Genomic DNA, 16,304 nt, shown 5'->3' with positions numbered 1-16,304 from the left:
ATTCATAAAGCTTCTCATGAACCTATTTGAGGTAACTATGCACCCTTGATGCATCCTTTTGTGGAATCCACAGCAGACAAAGCAAAAGTCAATAACGAAAGACACTAACCAACTAAAGTTATGTTTAACTTAAATATCTGCCACTGGTTAGACAAACAGATGGAGAATCCAAGGGATCAAGGTTTGATGCTGTAACTGCACCAATATGGGCACATCTTTCAAAGCATCTTTCTCCATTGACAGCCATTCAAAAGTAACTATGCACCAGCCAAGCAACTTCTACTAAAAGGATAGGCCTTTTCAATCAAGCTAATGTTGCTGCATTGGGCTGGTTTGGGATACCCAAAAACAAATAGAGTTAGTAGCACCACAGAGCTACATCCTTTGCACTTTTTTGTTCTCTGGATGGAATGGTTTATTAGGAAATGCCAATTCAAAGCACAACTCTCGTGAGATGCAAGTGGAATGATGGTAGGTGTGATTTCTGGAACTCAGTGGTGCCAAGAGGAAGTGTGTGTGAGGGTACGCTGACAGTTCTTTAGCGAGATCCTCTGATCTTCAAAGAGTGACAGGTTTTGAGCTCAACAGGATGGAGGGAGGGTTTGAGTGAAGGTATCCGTGACAACCACCAATCAGAGGTCCCCTGTGGCCTTTCAGTGGAAATTAATTCCCAATGCAGAATTAACTTAGAAGGTCACTGCCGCATATTCATGACCTTCCTCTTCGAAGATCCTCCTGTAATCTTTCTTTCACAGATTATAGAGGAATACTAATGTAATCATAACTCCAAATCATTTCACAAATTAAGAACAAGTCACTCCCACTACGCTGATCCATCTGTACTGTTCATTATCCCAAGCTGAACGTTTTGCTGTGGATGAACAGATTAAATCTGAATGAGGAGTCTCATTTCAACACTTGCCTAACCTGCTTTAACAGTTCTCCACTGAACCTGCCTGGAATTCACACACATTCACTCACACACAATGGAACACAATGGAAAGGAAGAAGGTAAAATGTAACACTTTTCATGAAAGCTGAATGGTAGCCTACTCCAATTTCATTGGCTGTCACAGGGAAAATGCATTGCGTTTAACAACTTCAGTAGCTATTAAACCTCTCTGCGTCTCTACCCCCTGCAGCAAAGGAGGCATTATCGATTCCCTGCTTCCTGTTGTTCAGAGCTCATTAACAAAATAACAAAATGTTATTCAGAGCTCATTAACTCTTGGTAATCACATATGGGATAAACAAAAGCATAGACGGGGATAAGCATTCTCTAATGTTTTGCATGGTCAGTGCAGTGTGGATGGATTTCCAAATTCTCTTTCCAAACTTTCCAGGTTACATTCTCAATCAGAACCCATGAATTCTCTTCTCCATCTGCAGCACATGAAAATGGAAAAGCTAGGCTCAATTTCTTGGCTCTGGCCTAGAAATTGGGATGCACTGGAGCTAGAAATCCATTAATCCTTCACACCTGTAGTGTCTTACCAAAATGTAGGTCCTGAGACGGCCCATGGGAGAACTGATGGATAACTTGCACTTGTGAAAAAAATATTGGCCAGCTATGGAAAATATGATTCTGCACATAACAGATCTAAAAAAAAAAAATATCTAAGCAAGAGAACACAAAATATAAAAAGCATTTCTGAATATTTCCAAATATAAAGTACAATACATCAATGTTTACTTTGAGGTCTAAACTGTATAGTGTAACAGAGTATTGAGGATTTTGGTAATGGACAGCAGGGGGCTCCTGACTTCCAATGTCAGGCCTAAGGGCCACGCTGATCTTGAAGATGAGATACATTTTTAAACAGTGACAATTTTCAATCATTTTCATTGCTCCTATCTTAACAAACCATAACAAATCATCAAAAACTTAAGGCAAGTGATTGTTAGATGCTTCACTTGCTCTTGGTGTTGTGATACAAATGATATCATTAAGACATTTCATTAGAATGAATGAATGCCGGCCCCGCATGCTGATTTTAGATCAAAGTACCTCAACAGTAAATTAAATCATTTTTGTAAAGCATAGCACATGCAATCAAAGGCACTTCACTGGTTAAGTTGCTTCCAAAATCCCAGTGTTTGTTTTTTGTTGTTGGCTTGTGCACAACTCGCTGCAAAAAACGACAGTCCCAAGAGTCTTCCTTAGTGCCTTGAGATAACAGATTGAGCGTTAAAGGCATGAAGCTCCGGAGGCGTATGGGGGAAGTAGGGCATGGCAACCGTGAGGGTGTTTCGCACGTCATCTCCTACTGAAGGAATACAAGCTCTAGACCTGCACAAGCTCTTCAGAATGACATTTAGATCCAAACAACACCATTAGCTAATGAGCAGAGCCTTAAATCTGACTGGTCACCTTTGCAAAAACTAAACTAAAACTAATTTAGTCATGAAAATGCCTGTTGTCAAATTCAACACTGAACCAAAACAAGGGAAAGCAAGCCTTTCAATTGTTGACAGATTTCGCTGATTTGGCATGTGCTATGGACATGTAAACTTGGGTTCTGGAGATTTCTGTTTTCTCACTACTTGAGTAGATATTCTACTTGCCTAAATAAAAAATAGCTTCCTGAGGGTGTTGCCAAGATGGTTGCAGAATGAACAAACTTGCCCTAAAGGGACTTTGCTAGTTCGGCAGGACTGTGAACTGGTGAAATGCTTCACTGAACTGTGAGACGTCTTACCAAGAGTATCCTTCAGGTTCTTCACAAGTGAGGTTTTCTTCAGACTGTTCTTTCGCTCCACGTAATTAGAGGGGACGTAGCCGGTGCGGTTGGATGCGTTGCGGACTCTCCACCAGGTCTTGGAATCATCCAGCAACCACAGGCGCTCGTTCTTCCGGATGTCCAGTTCCTGGTCTTGCTGAGCCGTGTAGTCCCACTTGGCTATAACAATCACCTCCTCTGTCATCTTTCATCGAGTCCCACTACCAAAAGAGAGAAAGAGAAAGAAATCAGCTATGGTAGAAGAGCTAACTCCATTAACTGACCAACTATTACAATCATTAAGTGCCAAGGAAAATGTACAGATAAGAGTGAAAACCCTTACAAAGGTCTGGACAATATCTTAGCAGTAAGACAGTAAGTCAAGCCCTCTATGACAAATGCATGACTCAGACAAGATACAGACATGATTACATATGCTCTATTTAACACATCTTAATCGGCAGGTGAGCTCACACTCCCTCCACCCAACCAATATACCAGCGCGAGGGAGAGAAGACATGACAAACCGGAGGAGTCAAGAAACAAAAGGGAGTTTGGAGGATACAGTAATACTTTAGTTTAACAGGTTAAAGATGACACAAATAGTAAGTAATTTACAGTTTCATTTCTCTGAAAAGTGTAAACACTTTGGCTCTGTGGTGCTATCAAAACATTGCTCTGTTCATTTGAGAATCCCAGCCAGCGTTTCCCATACAATGATGTAACTCACTGCTTAACAATCATAGTATAATTAATTGTTGGAGAAATTAACTAGCTAGTCACAACTGTTTCTTGAACCATCTGTTCAAACCATGTTCACTTCTTTCATTATCTTGACAAACTAATTCACATAAAATGAAATTAATCTTTCATTCCGTAAAATGTCCTTGTTTATATTGTATTCTCTTTAACTTTGGGTTTTACATGTGATTATTAGTATATTCAATACAAATATCTATAAGGATGTCCTGTCTGAAAGGCTAATAAAACAATCGATTTTTAATAGAAAATAGAAAAATAGATAGACTGTCCCAAATTATATACTATGCAATATGTATTATGTACTCTTACTATCTAGTGTATGAATTTACAATAGCCTAAGTTTTTTTTTATTTTTTTTTTATCTAACATCAGAGTCTGATAGCCTTTCCTTCTCCAGTACGCAAGAAATGTGCGACAGTGCATGAAGTGTCCAAAATTCCACATTAATTAGGTGCATCACCCAAATTTTTTAGGGTAAACACACTTTGCGCACTGTTCATAATACAAAATGGCATAGAATAGTGCACAAGTACATGAATTGGGACACATGTATAGATTGTACTAAATATTTGCTTTAAATTAAACTATGTTGCTAATGACAGAACTTGCGACCATAGTTGGCAAACAATGCTTTTGCCAGCTCGATACACCAACAGAAGCTAGCAGAAAGGGTTAACTAGCTTGAAAACATTATTTTTGTAATTCCGTTTGTTGACAAGTCAGTGGCAAAAAACATAATTACACGTCACCTCAAGTTTAGATACAAATTGTTGATAAATCGTGAAAGACTGATTGACAATATTAGGATCAGCAAATCATAACCATGCATGCTTGGATATTTGCCTCCCTTAGACTTACAAAGCACAATTTCTTCTTTGGTGAATTTTTTGTGTATATAATAATTCATTTGATTCCAACACTAACATGCATTATATCACATTATGGCATTATATCGGACAGCCTGGTCTGTTCTGTCTTGACCATTAAAAACCTATATTGGTTCACCGCAAAAAATTATATATATCCTCATTACATTAAACAGTGAGACCAGATATATATAAATAAAGCTGACAACAGCACTAACAAGCCTAAAAAACAGAGCAAACAATGAATCTTAAGAGTGTGAGTAATAAAATGCAAGTGATAAAGGGAAAGCGATATAGGCAGAAAAGTGTTTTTGCTCAGAGTCGCGAAGGTTAAGCCACTTAATCCATGCCATTGGTCTCATTAAATAAAGAGCTAAACCTTCAAACAGAAAAGCCATTAAAAATGACTGAGACTGTCAAAGGCTGAGCAGAAGTTTTCAAAATACATGGAGTGTTCTTGTTCCTCTGAGCAAAATGACAGAAATGATAGTAGGCAATTGCTAAACCCATAAATGAGTAAGTAGGCGGGTTTATTGGCATGGCCAATTTTAAACGGCTTGCCTGAGACGTGAGAGAGAGTTGCCGAAGGATTAAATATGCACTTAATAGTAATGGACTGATTAAGTATTGATGGTGTTTCAGGAAAGCGCACTTAAAGCTCTGTGCTCCTGCTGCGAGAGGCTTCAGGCACGGGTACTAAGTCAGATGCACAGCCATTAGAAGGAAAGGGCAGACCTAGTGAGCCTGAGAGTATATGCGCATGTGGGTGTGTATGTGTGAGCAACAGCTTTCATTTCACGCTTTGCCTACAACGCTCAAGTGTTCCAGATCCCATATGCAAAGCTTTCAGGTTTCTGAATGCTGTTGTGAGTCTATTTCTATTGTCTAGCTACGTTTTTCTATACAGGGTCTTCATGATAGCAATAAGACCCTAGAGACTATAGAATAAACAGACCTTCCCTTAAAATAAATATTGGATGTAGTGTTTGTCAGCACAGGACTTCAGGTCCTGCATGATCTCCATGTAACTGTCCTCAGAAGGTCGCTACAGTATTTCATTTGCTTTGACAAAGCGAAGTCGTAGCTCAGCCTCTGGCAGCACAGCTGAACGCCCACAGAACGTCCACTGACCGTCTGATGCATATTGCACATAAAACTGGCAAATACTGCACAACTGTTCAAACTGCAAGTAAAAACAAGACAAACTGTGGTTCAGATGGTCCCTTTCTCTCTAAATGGGAGGTTCTTGGCCAGAACAAGCTGCAATGTGGACCAGACCTTATGCCCAAGTCTGGCTACAAAAGACTAATTTGACCCATGAATTATGGGCTTATTTTATAACTAAAATGCAAATAAACACACCACAGTTTTGAGAATTACTTCACAAGCATTTCACCTTTTCATTTGATAAAAACTATCGTCATATCATTACATACAGGAATTCAAAGGTCTTCACTACAACTCGTCAAAATAAAAATTTAGGTTTGACTTGAAATTGTGACAGAAATACTATTGTATAGCAGAATGCACTTGTCAAAGTAATAATAATCATCAAATTATTAAATTGTTAATGTTTTATGCCTTCATTTGATTACCAACGTTTTTGAAAAAAATTAAGCATTTCATAGGGTCCTATTATAAAAAAAAAAAATCATAAATTATTAAATTGTTAATGTTTTGTGATTTCAATTAATTAGACATGTTTTTAATTACTACCATTTAATTTAAACATTAAAACGGATTCCAGAAAATTTTTAAATGGAGAAAAAAAATTCACAAGGCCCTTTGTTTTATTTCTTTAATGAGGCGGCAATTCTAATATTAACTCCCATCACACCGCAGCATATAACTCAAGAGATGCCTGCCGCACACAATTACACCACATAAAGGATTTCATTACCTCTGGTGAGATGAGTATCTTATCCACACTGGGCTGTATTTCATTAATGCAAATATGGCAGCTCGAAGGCAGAGATCGTTTTCTTTAAAAGTGGACGTTAAATGACAGTTCAATTAGGAAAGAGGCTGGCTAAGACAGCGCAGCAGCTGGAAAGAAATGTCCCCATGCTTTAAATCAGTCATTCCACTCTGCTGGCTGCGAGCTTCAGGTTCAGAAGGTTACCAGAAGTGTGTGACCTCACTCGCCATGATTCAGTACAGGGTGGGAAAGAGAGCCACGGGGAACAAGGAGCTGCTAAACGGGATTCTCTATCCGGCATACCGAGGGGAGGACTGGAGATAAAGGCGGGAAGAGCAGGCCAAAGCTTGTCACTGAACACTGTCAGAGAAAGCAGACAGGTAAGAGAGGATGACAAGGCAATAGGGATGGATCAATACAAAAATTTGTATCTATTTACAAAAATAACTGGAAATAAAAAAAAGATATATATTAGTACAGTTAAAAAAAATGTTCTGATAAAAAAATTTGTAAAATAAATTTAAAATTAGATATTAACTTCTTAATTATGCAATCTTATTATAGCATTTTCAAAAATGAAGACGTTTTGGAAAATATAAATACATGAAAATAAAAAGATGAGTAAAAAGGAAGTAATTACTGTAACCACCAGTGCACTCAATCTAGTAAATCTGCACAGAGGGAATCATATTCAGCATATTCAAATAAAGACGCTGATGATGATCATTTAAAAAATGGCAATATATCGGCAGTGGCAATATATTGGTCGACCACCAATTATAATTTTAAATGCATAATGCATTCAGTTACTCTTTAGGGAGAAACAAAAATAAAATAAAAATGATATGTAAGGAATGGGCCAGAATGGTTACCTAATCAGCTAGGCCTAGTCATCTAACAATTGACTTAGTAAGTCAATTACTTAAATTTTTGGTGGTGGTGCAATGCAAATTTGAAGTTCTCAATCAGGGGGCCTCAGCAAACGATGACTTAAAATTATATTTAAAAAAGTAATAATTAAAATGTATTTAAAATGCTAAACACACACACACACACACACACACACACACACACACACACACACACACACACACACACACACACACACACACACACACACACACACACACACACACACACACACACAATAAATACATACATGCATGAATACATAAATAAACAGCAAATTTATTAAAGGGATAGTTCACTTTGAAATTAAATTTTGGTATGTTTTAGCTTACCTCAAGGGCATCAAAGATGTAGGTGTCTTTTTTTCCGCAGTAGTTTCAATTTTGATATTTTTAAGCCAAACCGTTTTTGTCTGTCAGTCGTATAATGCAGGTCTATGGTCACTGTCTCAAAGAGCATGCACAGAGTCCAAATTAAACAATTCCCCATCGTAAGTACACATTGATGGCCTAAGACACGAAACGAGTAGCCTGGCAAGCCAGACCTACATCAAGATGTTAGGTCTGGAAACTCACCATAGTCACGGCTCAATCCGAGGGGCGGGATAAACGGCTGTCTTTCAAATTCCCTCTGCACGCAATAGGACAGCGCTTCAACCAACCAGAGCGTTTTCCCAACAGCGGAGCTTAGTTGATAGATTCAACTTTTGCCATATCTGGCCGGCAAAACGACGAACACATCTTCCTTTTTTTAAGAATGACTTAAGTGCCGTTCTTTGCTCTTTTCTCAAAGAAAAACTTAACTCCAAGTCCTCCAGAGTCGCGGCAAAAGCCGATTCGAAAGACCGTTGTTCTCCATCAGCAGCCGCCATTCTTTGTTTTCAAGTAGCAGCAGCCAGGTAACCGTCGCAACTCTGTCGTGTATGTTAAGACCGCCCCCGCCTACTCTATACACAACGTGATTGGCCTGACCCAATCTAGGTTTTTGCAGCGAGAAGGTTTATTGAGAGTTGCTAGACGTACCTGGCTGCGAAATACATTTTGCTGCCGCTAGGGTGCGTCTAGATTTCTAGGCTAGAAATTTATCTTGGATGCCCTTGAGGTAAGCTAAAACATACCAAAATTTAATTTCAAAGTGAACTATCCCTTTAATAAATGTATCAACATTTCTAGTTTTTGTGTGAAAACAATCGGTGCTGTCATAATTACTATAGAAACACCAGAGGAAACATCTTTGAATATTGTGTTGACCTTCAAGTTAAAAGGTTGAGAACCTCTGATTTAATGCGAGACACTTTTAACATGATTAAGATTTGTAAATGCTCAAAGAGTGTGCAGCTATTGTACAGTCTTCTTAAATAATCTCAACTAAAGCACTGCTGCTACAGACATATACAGTACAAATTCATCTGAAATCTCAAATCCCTAAGAAAAACTTCTGATCAGAGTCATGTGGACAGACTAATTATTATACAGGGCTGACTTAAGACTTAGTCGACTGATTTTGTTAACATCTCATCTGAATTTGAGTGATAGATGAAGACAGATTAAGTTATTTATGTGTTAAAAAATATTTAAGGGTTCACAAAACCCTATTTGCAACTTTATGCGTGAAATGCCAGCTGTGCCGAACAGTAGCACATTATCATCCATGTCAGATACCAGCATTTGCGATGGTTTTATCACCAACATGACAAAACAATACTAAATGCGCGAGAATAAATTGCATTGAATTGCAGAATATTCTGGAGCAGTGAGAACAGATATCAGAAAAACTTTCACATTTCAGCATAATGTTTTGTCAACCATCTGCTGAGATAAAATCAACAACACCATTTGAAAAAAAGTTTGTTTGTAGAAAAAGAAATGCGTGACAGATTTATGGATACCAGCTTCTGATATAATCGCACATCTACTAGACACTGCGTTTCTATCATCACTCGTTGTTTCTACGAATCAGGACAGAATCACGGTCGTTGTGTCGGAGGATGCTGTTAAAGGTCGTCCGTCCATCTCTTTCCCCTCTCTCCTCTTCAGTCTCTGTCCCGGCAGCGAGGTGATAGATGACACTCATTTGGCTAATCGGAGCCCCGCCCACTGTAATATCCACACAGCTTAGCCCACCTCCTTCATAATCAAGGCTGTTAAGAAGAACGATGGCTCTGCCGCGGGAAAGCAGATCAATCCTCAAGGCTTGGCGTTCACTCAGATGCCGGAAAGCTGCTTAGAAATGATCAATCTTTCCCAGCTCAGTGTCAGCTTACGCTCACTTACACATACGCATGGGAGAAGCCTTTTAACCAAAATGAGGCAATTAGTCGGGTTATAAACATTTCTCACCACAAGCAGAAAATCACTCATACTCCACTTCACATCTTACGTCCGGCAGCCACGATGTCTTAGTGTACAATGTTTGTGAAGACAAGAAGAGAAGGAAGCCACTCTCTGACCTTGAATTGATCTATCCTCAGCCAAGATGAGTTCCCATAGTCCAGAAGCACTTAGCACTCTGAGCCCTGCTCTCGAGGGAGAAAAAGCATTTAATACGACTAATACATCCGCTAGGCAAACGTCCAGCTAACATTCGCTTAACCCAACTAAACATCTCTCACGCGCAAAGCAGATGTCAAATATCTGGCTAAAATATACACTGCCCTTAAAAAATAAAGCTTCCTAAAAGGTGTTTTTGCAGCAATGCCATTGAAGAACAATTTTGGGTTCCCAAAAAAACCTTTTCAGATAGAGGGATGAAACTCTGAATGTGCTGTTCTTCTTAGTTGGTAAAACTTATGTGTTGAAAAACAGCCAATAATTAAGTGTGACATTCTGTACTTTTGCCTCATATTCATTTGTTAATCATATTTACAGATTTCTTGACCCCAAAGCAAACATATCCCAATACTTATGGAGGGCAAAATGCATAATTTTGAGGGTTTTATTGAGCTGAAGTCATGCTTTTTGTATTCTATACAAATAAATGAAAGTCAAAGTCAAGTCATTCTCTCCAAAGTCTCAATTGTTTGTACTAGAAAGTGAAAAGATGACAAAAAATTATGAACAAATGCAAAACGTTGCTTCAGTATCCTGGGGAGAAAAGAAAGAAAGAAAGGAAGAAAGAATAAGATCAAGGAGAAAGAGAGCACAAGATAAATCAAGAAAGAGGACGTTGTAGATGTACCATAACTTTCCCCAAATCCAGCTGGCCTGGCTTTCCCCCTCAAGTGGGAATTTTGAGTGGGAATTAAAGAAAGGGTTCTGTCCGGCTGAATCAGCACTCTATAGAGACTCTCTCGAGCTTTATACACAGCACAAAAACACTGGGAAAAGAGGGAGCACAAGTAAAGAGAGAGAGAGATGACAAAAAGAAGGCCCACCGGTTTCTTCAGTACAGAGGTAAAGAATGAATCTACCAATCATCTATTTTACGCTTTCCTGGCCTCTTTTGGATTCCTGTCATGTCTGTAGCAACTGGCACATTCATCTCCCTTCAGCAAACATCTCTGGCACTAACACAGACACATTCAGAACCATCCAAATAGGCTCAAGAATTAAGCTAATGTTGTGGAGTGTGCAGAAGGGGACCGAGTAAATTTGTCCCGGTATGAAAGCGGTAGAGAAATCAGGTCAGGACCTTTAAAAGGCAGATACATGTGTGTTCCCATTGCTGGTGTTAATGATTAGTCTGAACCACCAGTAAACTCAACACACACCTTTACCAGGGAATGAACTTTCACACACACATACCGCCCGGGTGATCTCAAAAACACAAGACATTACATCATACAACAGTGAGAAATGGAAGAGCAGCTTAAAATAGAAAGTGGTAAGAAGGAATCAAGTTTGACAGCGACATGGCGAGACCAGTTTCAAACCAGTTATTTGTGAAAATGAGAGACTAGGAATATGATGAAACGTCAGTAGACTGTCAACAGCAGTTATGCTAAAGGATGACTCAGGGCCTGAATTTCATTTTGGAAAATGGGGGGGGAAATCCCCCCTTAGGTGATTCTTATGGGGGGGAATTTTTAATTTGAGGGGGGAGTTTAGACTTTTTTTTTAATTACATTTATCTCGCCTAAATGTATGCTTAGCCTACTCATAGCATTTTTACAATGGGGTCATTTTGTTCTTAAGAATTTACACAACTCAAGGAAGCTTGATTTCAATCTTTGAATTAAATTGAAAAAAGTAGCACAAATAAATACAATAGAATAAAGATATCAATAAAGAGAAATAAAGAGAAAAGTTTTTGCTTAGGTCTAAAACTAGTAGGCTATTCAGAAATACTACAGAGACTGAATAAAGTAGCCTAATCAAATGTAAAATAACACTGGGTAGTATTTTAGTCCTGACTAAATTAAATTCATAGGCTATTAATCCTGATTCCTTAAAATGAAAGCTATGTTTTGTTGTTTTGACAAACAAATTAATGACAGACACATATGGCTGCTGTCCCTTTAAGAGCTAGTGCACGGATCCTGTTTTCATTATACGGTCACGTGCGATTTATGCTTATTTAAGACATAACCGACTGTGTTTAGATTAGAGGATACTCTCCAAGACCGAAATTGACATCATTTTCTTATGTTTTTGACTGTTAAAGCGATTTATAATCCACGAAAAATAACTTTTGTTACCCGCGAGCTGTTTGTGAGGCTGCTTTACTCTATGTATGTGTGCAGAGAAAAAAGCATCTCTCAGACAGCGCGCAAGTACCGAAGAGTTTAAAATCGCGTGACTGTTTAAACTGGTGAGACTTGAAAAGACGTGCAAATGGTAAACTTTAGTTACTCGTGATGCAATGCTGGCCCGATCGACTCCCGAAACGCGAGAGTGTATTTCCGCCGCCTGCTGCGCGCTTAACGATTGCATTGTGCAACCCATTTTGAGAGACGCGAGATAGAAGACGCAGCGCCGCTGAATCACTCACGCTGTTTGTGAAATTGCGTCTCGCAGACAGTTTTAAAATGACTGATTTGATTTTCCATCTGCGTGGATTAATTTACTAATACAACCTGAACCTACATGCTAAAGTGAATCAATGTTTGCGGGAATTTCCCGCATTATAAATGGGAGACCTGCGGGAATGATAAAAAATATGCGCAATACCCGCAATCCCGCACCGAAATTCAAGCCCTGATGACTTAACTTGTGATATGTTACATATGGACAAAGCAACTACTTGAATCTGTATTCAGAATAAAGGTGAAAATGTCTAATATTTGAGAGATTTAGGCTACAGTAAAAAGCACATATGGTACGCTATGAGAACTTTACAATTTATAAATTAGCCTAAATATTTTAAAACAGTTAGTTATAATCATGGATGCTGCTCATTGATTGATGCCGTGTTCCAATCCTGCTAAGATACACATTTAAAATGTACAGTCTGTATCTGTATACATAATGTGTATATGAACACCATCTATATACAATAATGAATTTCTATATCTTTTAGCAGAAGTTAATACAGTTGCATAATAAAACGCCAATTTGTACTCTTCATGTCACTCATCAAAACTAGTTAACCACATATACATCACAACACCAGTAATAACAGTTTGTAAGCAGATCCTAAAAAAAACCCCTACAAATTCATTAGAATTCACAACAAATTCTACATACTGTAAAATAGTTACAAATTACCATGAGAATGAGTAATATTATCAGCAAATTAAAGTTACAATACCATTTATAGATATTGATCTAAAATTTTGATTGGTGTACCACTAATAACAGACTCACCAGTTCTGTTATGTTAAATATGTCACATTTATTGTTTCGGCTAATATCCAAAGCAAATAAAAAGCATCCTAAAGTCCAAACTCCAATACAGTGGGCTGTGCTTGCGGTGACTCATGCTGTAATGTCTCTGATGGGGTTAGCGGTTGCTCTTCTTCAGTAAGCAATAAAAAGAAAATTAATCACTGTTTGACTGTTTGGTGACATCATAGAAGCTTTCACGCGAAAGCATATGGCTAATGGTGAACAGATTTCCACTGAGGTCCCACTCTCCTTACAAACATTTGATCACAAGAGAAAAAAAGAAAGAAAGAAATTCAGTGACTGATTAAACCACATTACTAAGCAAAACCTTAGAAAATAATACAGCACATGACTTGCAGCAGGTCCCAAGGAGATGTGATTGTATGCTAAACTTCATGTATAGCTTACACTAAAAAAATAGCAACCTTGTTTGTGTCACAACCGAATCAGGAAAGTTTCTGTCATCGCTTTGCATAATGAGGATGATCTGAATTAAGACTCTGAGTGCAGAGAAAAAGCATTGGTTGTCTTTGATGTCATTCTTCTACTTTGTTCCAGCAATGCTTTTTTCCACAAATGAATTCGGCATTGTTCAGCAAACAATCTTTCCATTGTTTAACATGCATCTCAGACCTCTGAGTAATAATCTAAAGAACCCGCTGATCCTGAAATGACCCCTGAACCCTATCCCTGACCAATAGCCTAAAGAAAAAACCCACACAAATATTCACCAGTCATAAGAAAATCTTGACTTTCATTTGAATACTTTTAAAGTTCAAAAAACCATCAAAGATCATCTATTATTCAAAATCTATGAATAGGCCTAAATATTATGTATTCTAGGGATGTGCAAAATTACATATTTTTAATATCAACCAGCTGGTGGGTTGTCTGAATGATTACTCGACTACAAGGACTTAAAGTGATGGTACTTTTCAACTGGTTTGGCAGTGGGAGCCACATTTTCCGTGGTCATTAAGCCACAACAACCCACATTTTTAGACATCTAAATCAATCAAATTTGTTTCTCAAAAGTCATTGAGACACACACAAGTACCATCCCACTTCACTTAACATTCACATAAATTGTAAGAATATTACTCACACTGATAAATGAACAGTATTATACGGTTAGCAAGTTGGTATGAGTCACCACAGTCATCAAAAATATTACAAACAACACAAAGTGAAAATGTTAAGGGGTTAAGGTTATGGAAACTAGTTACCATGGTAAATAAAACACAGAATGCACGGAATAATGACACAACAACATCACATCTGACCGCAGATACTGAAGTAGGCTACAATGTCTTCTCAGGCACTTAACTTTAAGTGCGTCTGACAGAAGAGTCAACTGCTTTCACTCATGTCTTTCAAAATAAAAGTCTTGCATCAGAAAAACATTTGGAATAAAAAAAAAAAATTGTTTCCTTGAATGCACACTCCACGATCACATATAATGGTCATGCGACCCAACTCACCGATTGAGAAACACTGACCAAAAGAAACCGAACAATTAGGCTGGTTTCGAGTTCACCTGAACCAGATGAGACTAGCTTCTTAGGTGTTTTTCAGCACAGCAGGATGGGGTGAAACGGAAAGGAGCAGAATGCAGGATGTCTCGACACACGTTTTTTTAAACGTCACACTAGAGCCGTACGATTAATCTTTAAAAGATCACGATCTCGATTCAAACACCCACATGATCTCATTCCTAAATGACAATGATTCGGCCATGTCTATTAAACCTTTGACAAAAATCACATTCACAGGTTACAAATATTCAAATCACAGAAGTACTGGGATAAAAGTTCGGATAGAAAGTGATATCTATGGAAGGAAGCGATTGTATTTATTACATTATGTCACCAGGTGGCCACAAGTGACTGTTAAAAATGTATTTGTCATTGAATCATGCATTCAAAAGAATCGTTCAGAAAGCTAATTCATCCAGTAATGAATGAGTCATATGAGTATTTATGAGTCATAGAATAGAAATACTCATTCAAACCATTTTTTTTTTTTTTTTTGGTCAGAACCCCTAGTAAATTACATATTATTGTGTTGTCTGATCAGAATCGTGGGAGAATCATGATCTCTATTTAAAAAAAAAAAAAAAAGTTAATCCAAAATCATGCAGCTCATACATCAAACAATTTTTAACTTGGCAAGGCATTTGAAATATGCAACATATGTCATACAAATCAAAAATAAATACATAAAAACTCACACCTCTAAAAAAAATCTAAACCTAAACAACCTCACAAATCAACTAATCAATTTTTGGATCACATGTTGACCATTTTGACCAATCCCTTATGCATTTATTTAAAAAAATGTTCATCAGACAAAAATATAATGACACCAACTCTGTGCTTGTATGACCAAATGTAGGACTATGAAACAAAAACATATAAAAGCTCCACATCTCACATAGAAGCCACTTTTTTGGTTGGTCAACATGGCAAATTAGCGTGACAATCTTGAGTTGAACCCGTAGCAAAATCTGTTTGGGAAAATCTTTCGCCCTCACGTGAGATTCCAGATTGTGCTAGGCTAATTCATTGAAATGGCTGGATTTTGTCAGTAAAAATTCACTGAAAAACGGTAAATGTGACCACAGATTAAGATGACAATTAAACATCAGACACTTGTTTCCTGGGATACACATGAACACTGCCATTCCTTACGCCACACAGGAATGTGGGTAAGCTCCATGTATGTCATAGGTCTGACAGCTCTCACGCTCATCTCCCCAGGACAGATCACCGTGCAACACAGATCTCCTTTCCCGTGCTAAGCATTCTCACTCAGCCTTTTCCTTTCTTTCTCCTCTCCTTCATAAGAGTATGGGCCATTGTTTGCAGGTTTCTATGGATGCAGTGGCCAAACCCTCTCTGTAGCGAGGGACAGACAGGCGGACGGGTGTCTGGAGCTGAACAGAGAGAGGAGACTGAAGCCCACACAAACTGGAACAAAAGGGTTTGCCATGCCCAGCACACCAGGGATGCACTGAACAGGTGGCCCTGAATGGCAAATCGCATAGTTAAACAGTTAACATTTGCTAAACAGTTGTGATGCTTAATATTTTTGTGGAAACCATGACCCTTTTTCCCAAGCTTTTTCAATAAATAGAAAGTTCAAAAGAATAGCATTTATTTGAAATACAAATCTTTTGTAAGATTATAAAATGTCCATATTAACTGTCCATTATAAAATGTCCATACTTTTGAACTATAGTGTATATGATATCATGCCATGCTTTGAAACAAGATAATAAGATGACACTACCTTTCCCCCTTATTCAACTTCTTGTGTCTCTTGGTTTTCCTCTTCTGAGATTCCTACACTTCCTTCAAACAAC

At 38.1% G+C, this 16,304-nt stretch overlaps 1 protein-coding gene across 2 annotated transcripts in view; it reads right to left on the bottom strand.

Annotated features, from left to right (window-relative positions):
• nck2a (NCK adaptor protein 2a) overlaps nt 1-16,304 on the bottom strand; it is a 63,976-nt gene that overhangs the window by 8,671 nt on the left and 39,001 nt on the right. Inside the window, exons 1-2 of one of the 2 annotated variants that reach the window (XM_081369270.1) lie at nt 9,515-9,597; nt 2,700-2,941 (exon numbers count right to left, since the gene is read on the bottom strand). In XM_081369270.1, coding sequence (XP_081225396.1) covers nt 2,700-2,925 — 226 coding nt within the window. In that variant the 5' untranslated portion in view covers nt 2,926-2,941; nt 9,515-9,597. Of the gene's footprint in view, nt 1-2,699; nt 2,942-9,514; nt 9,598-16,304 lie in introns of those variants that run through there. The other variant, XM_081369269.1, reaches the window with a different exon arrangement.

The sequence above is a fragment of the Scardinius erythrophthalmus genome (assembly GCF_964197995.2).
Source record: "Scardinius erythrophthalmus genome assembly, chromosome: 6".
In the NCBI taxonomy this organism is placed as follows: Eukaryota; Metazoa; Chordata; class Actinopteri; order Cypriniformes; family Leuciscidae; genus Scardinius; species Scardinius erythrophthalmus.
The sequence above is the reverse complement of the archived record's forward strand: the minus strand, read 5'-3'. Positions and strand labels throughout refer to the sequence as shown.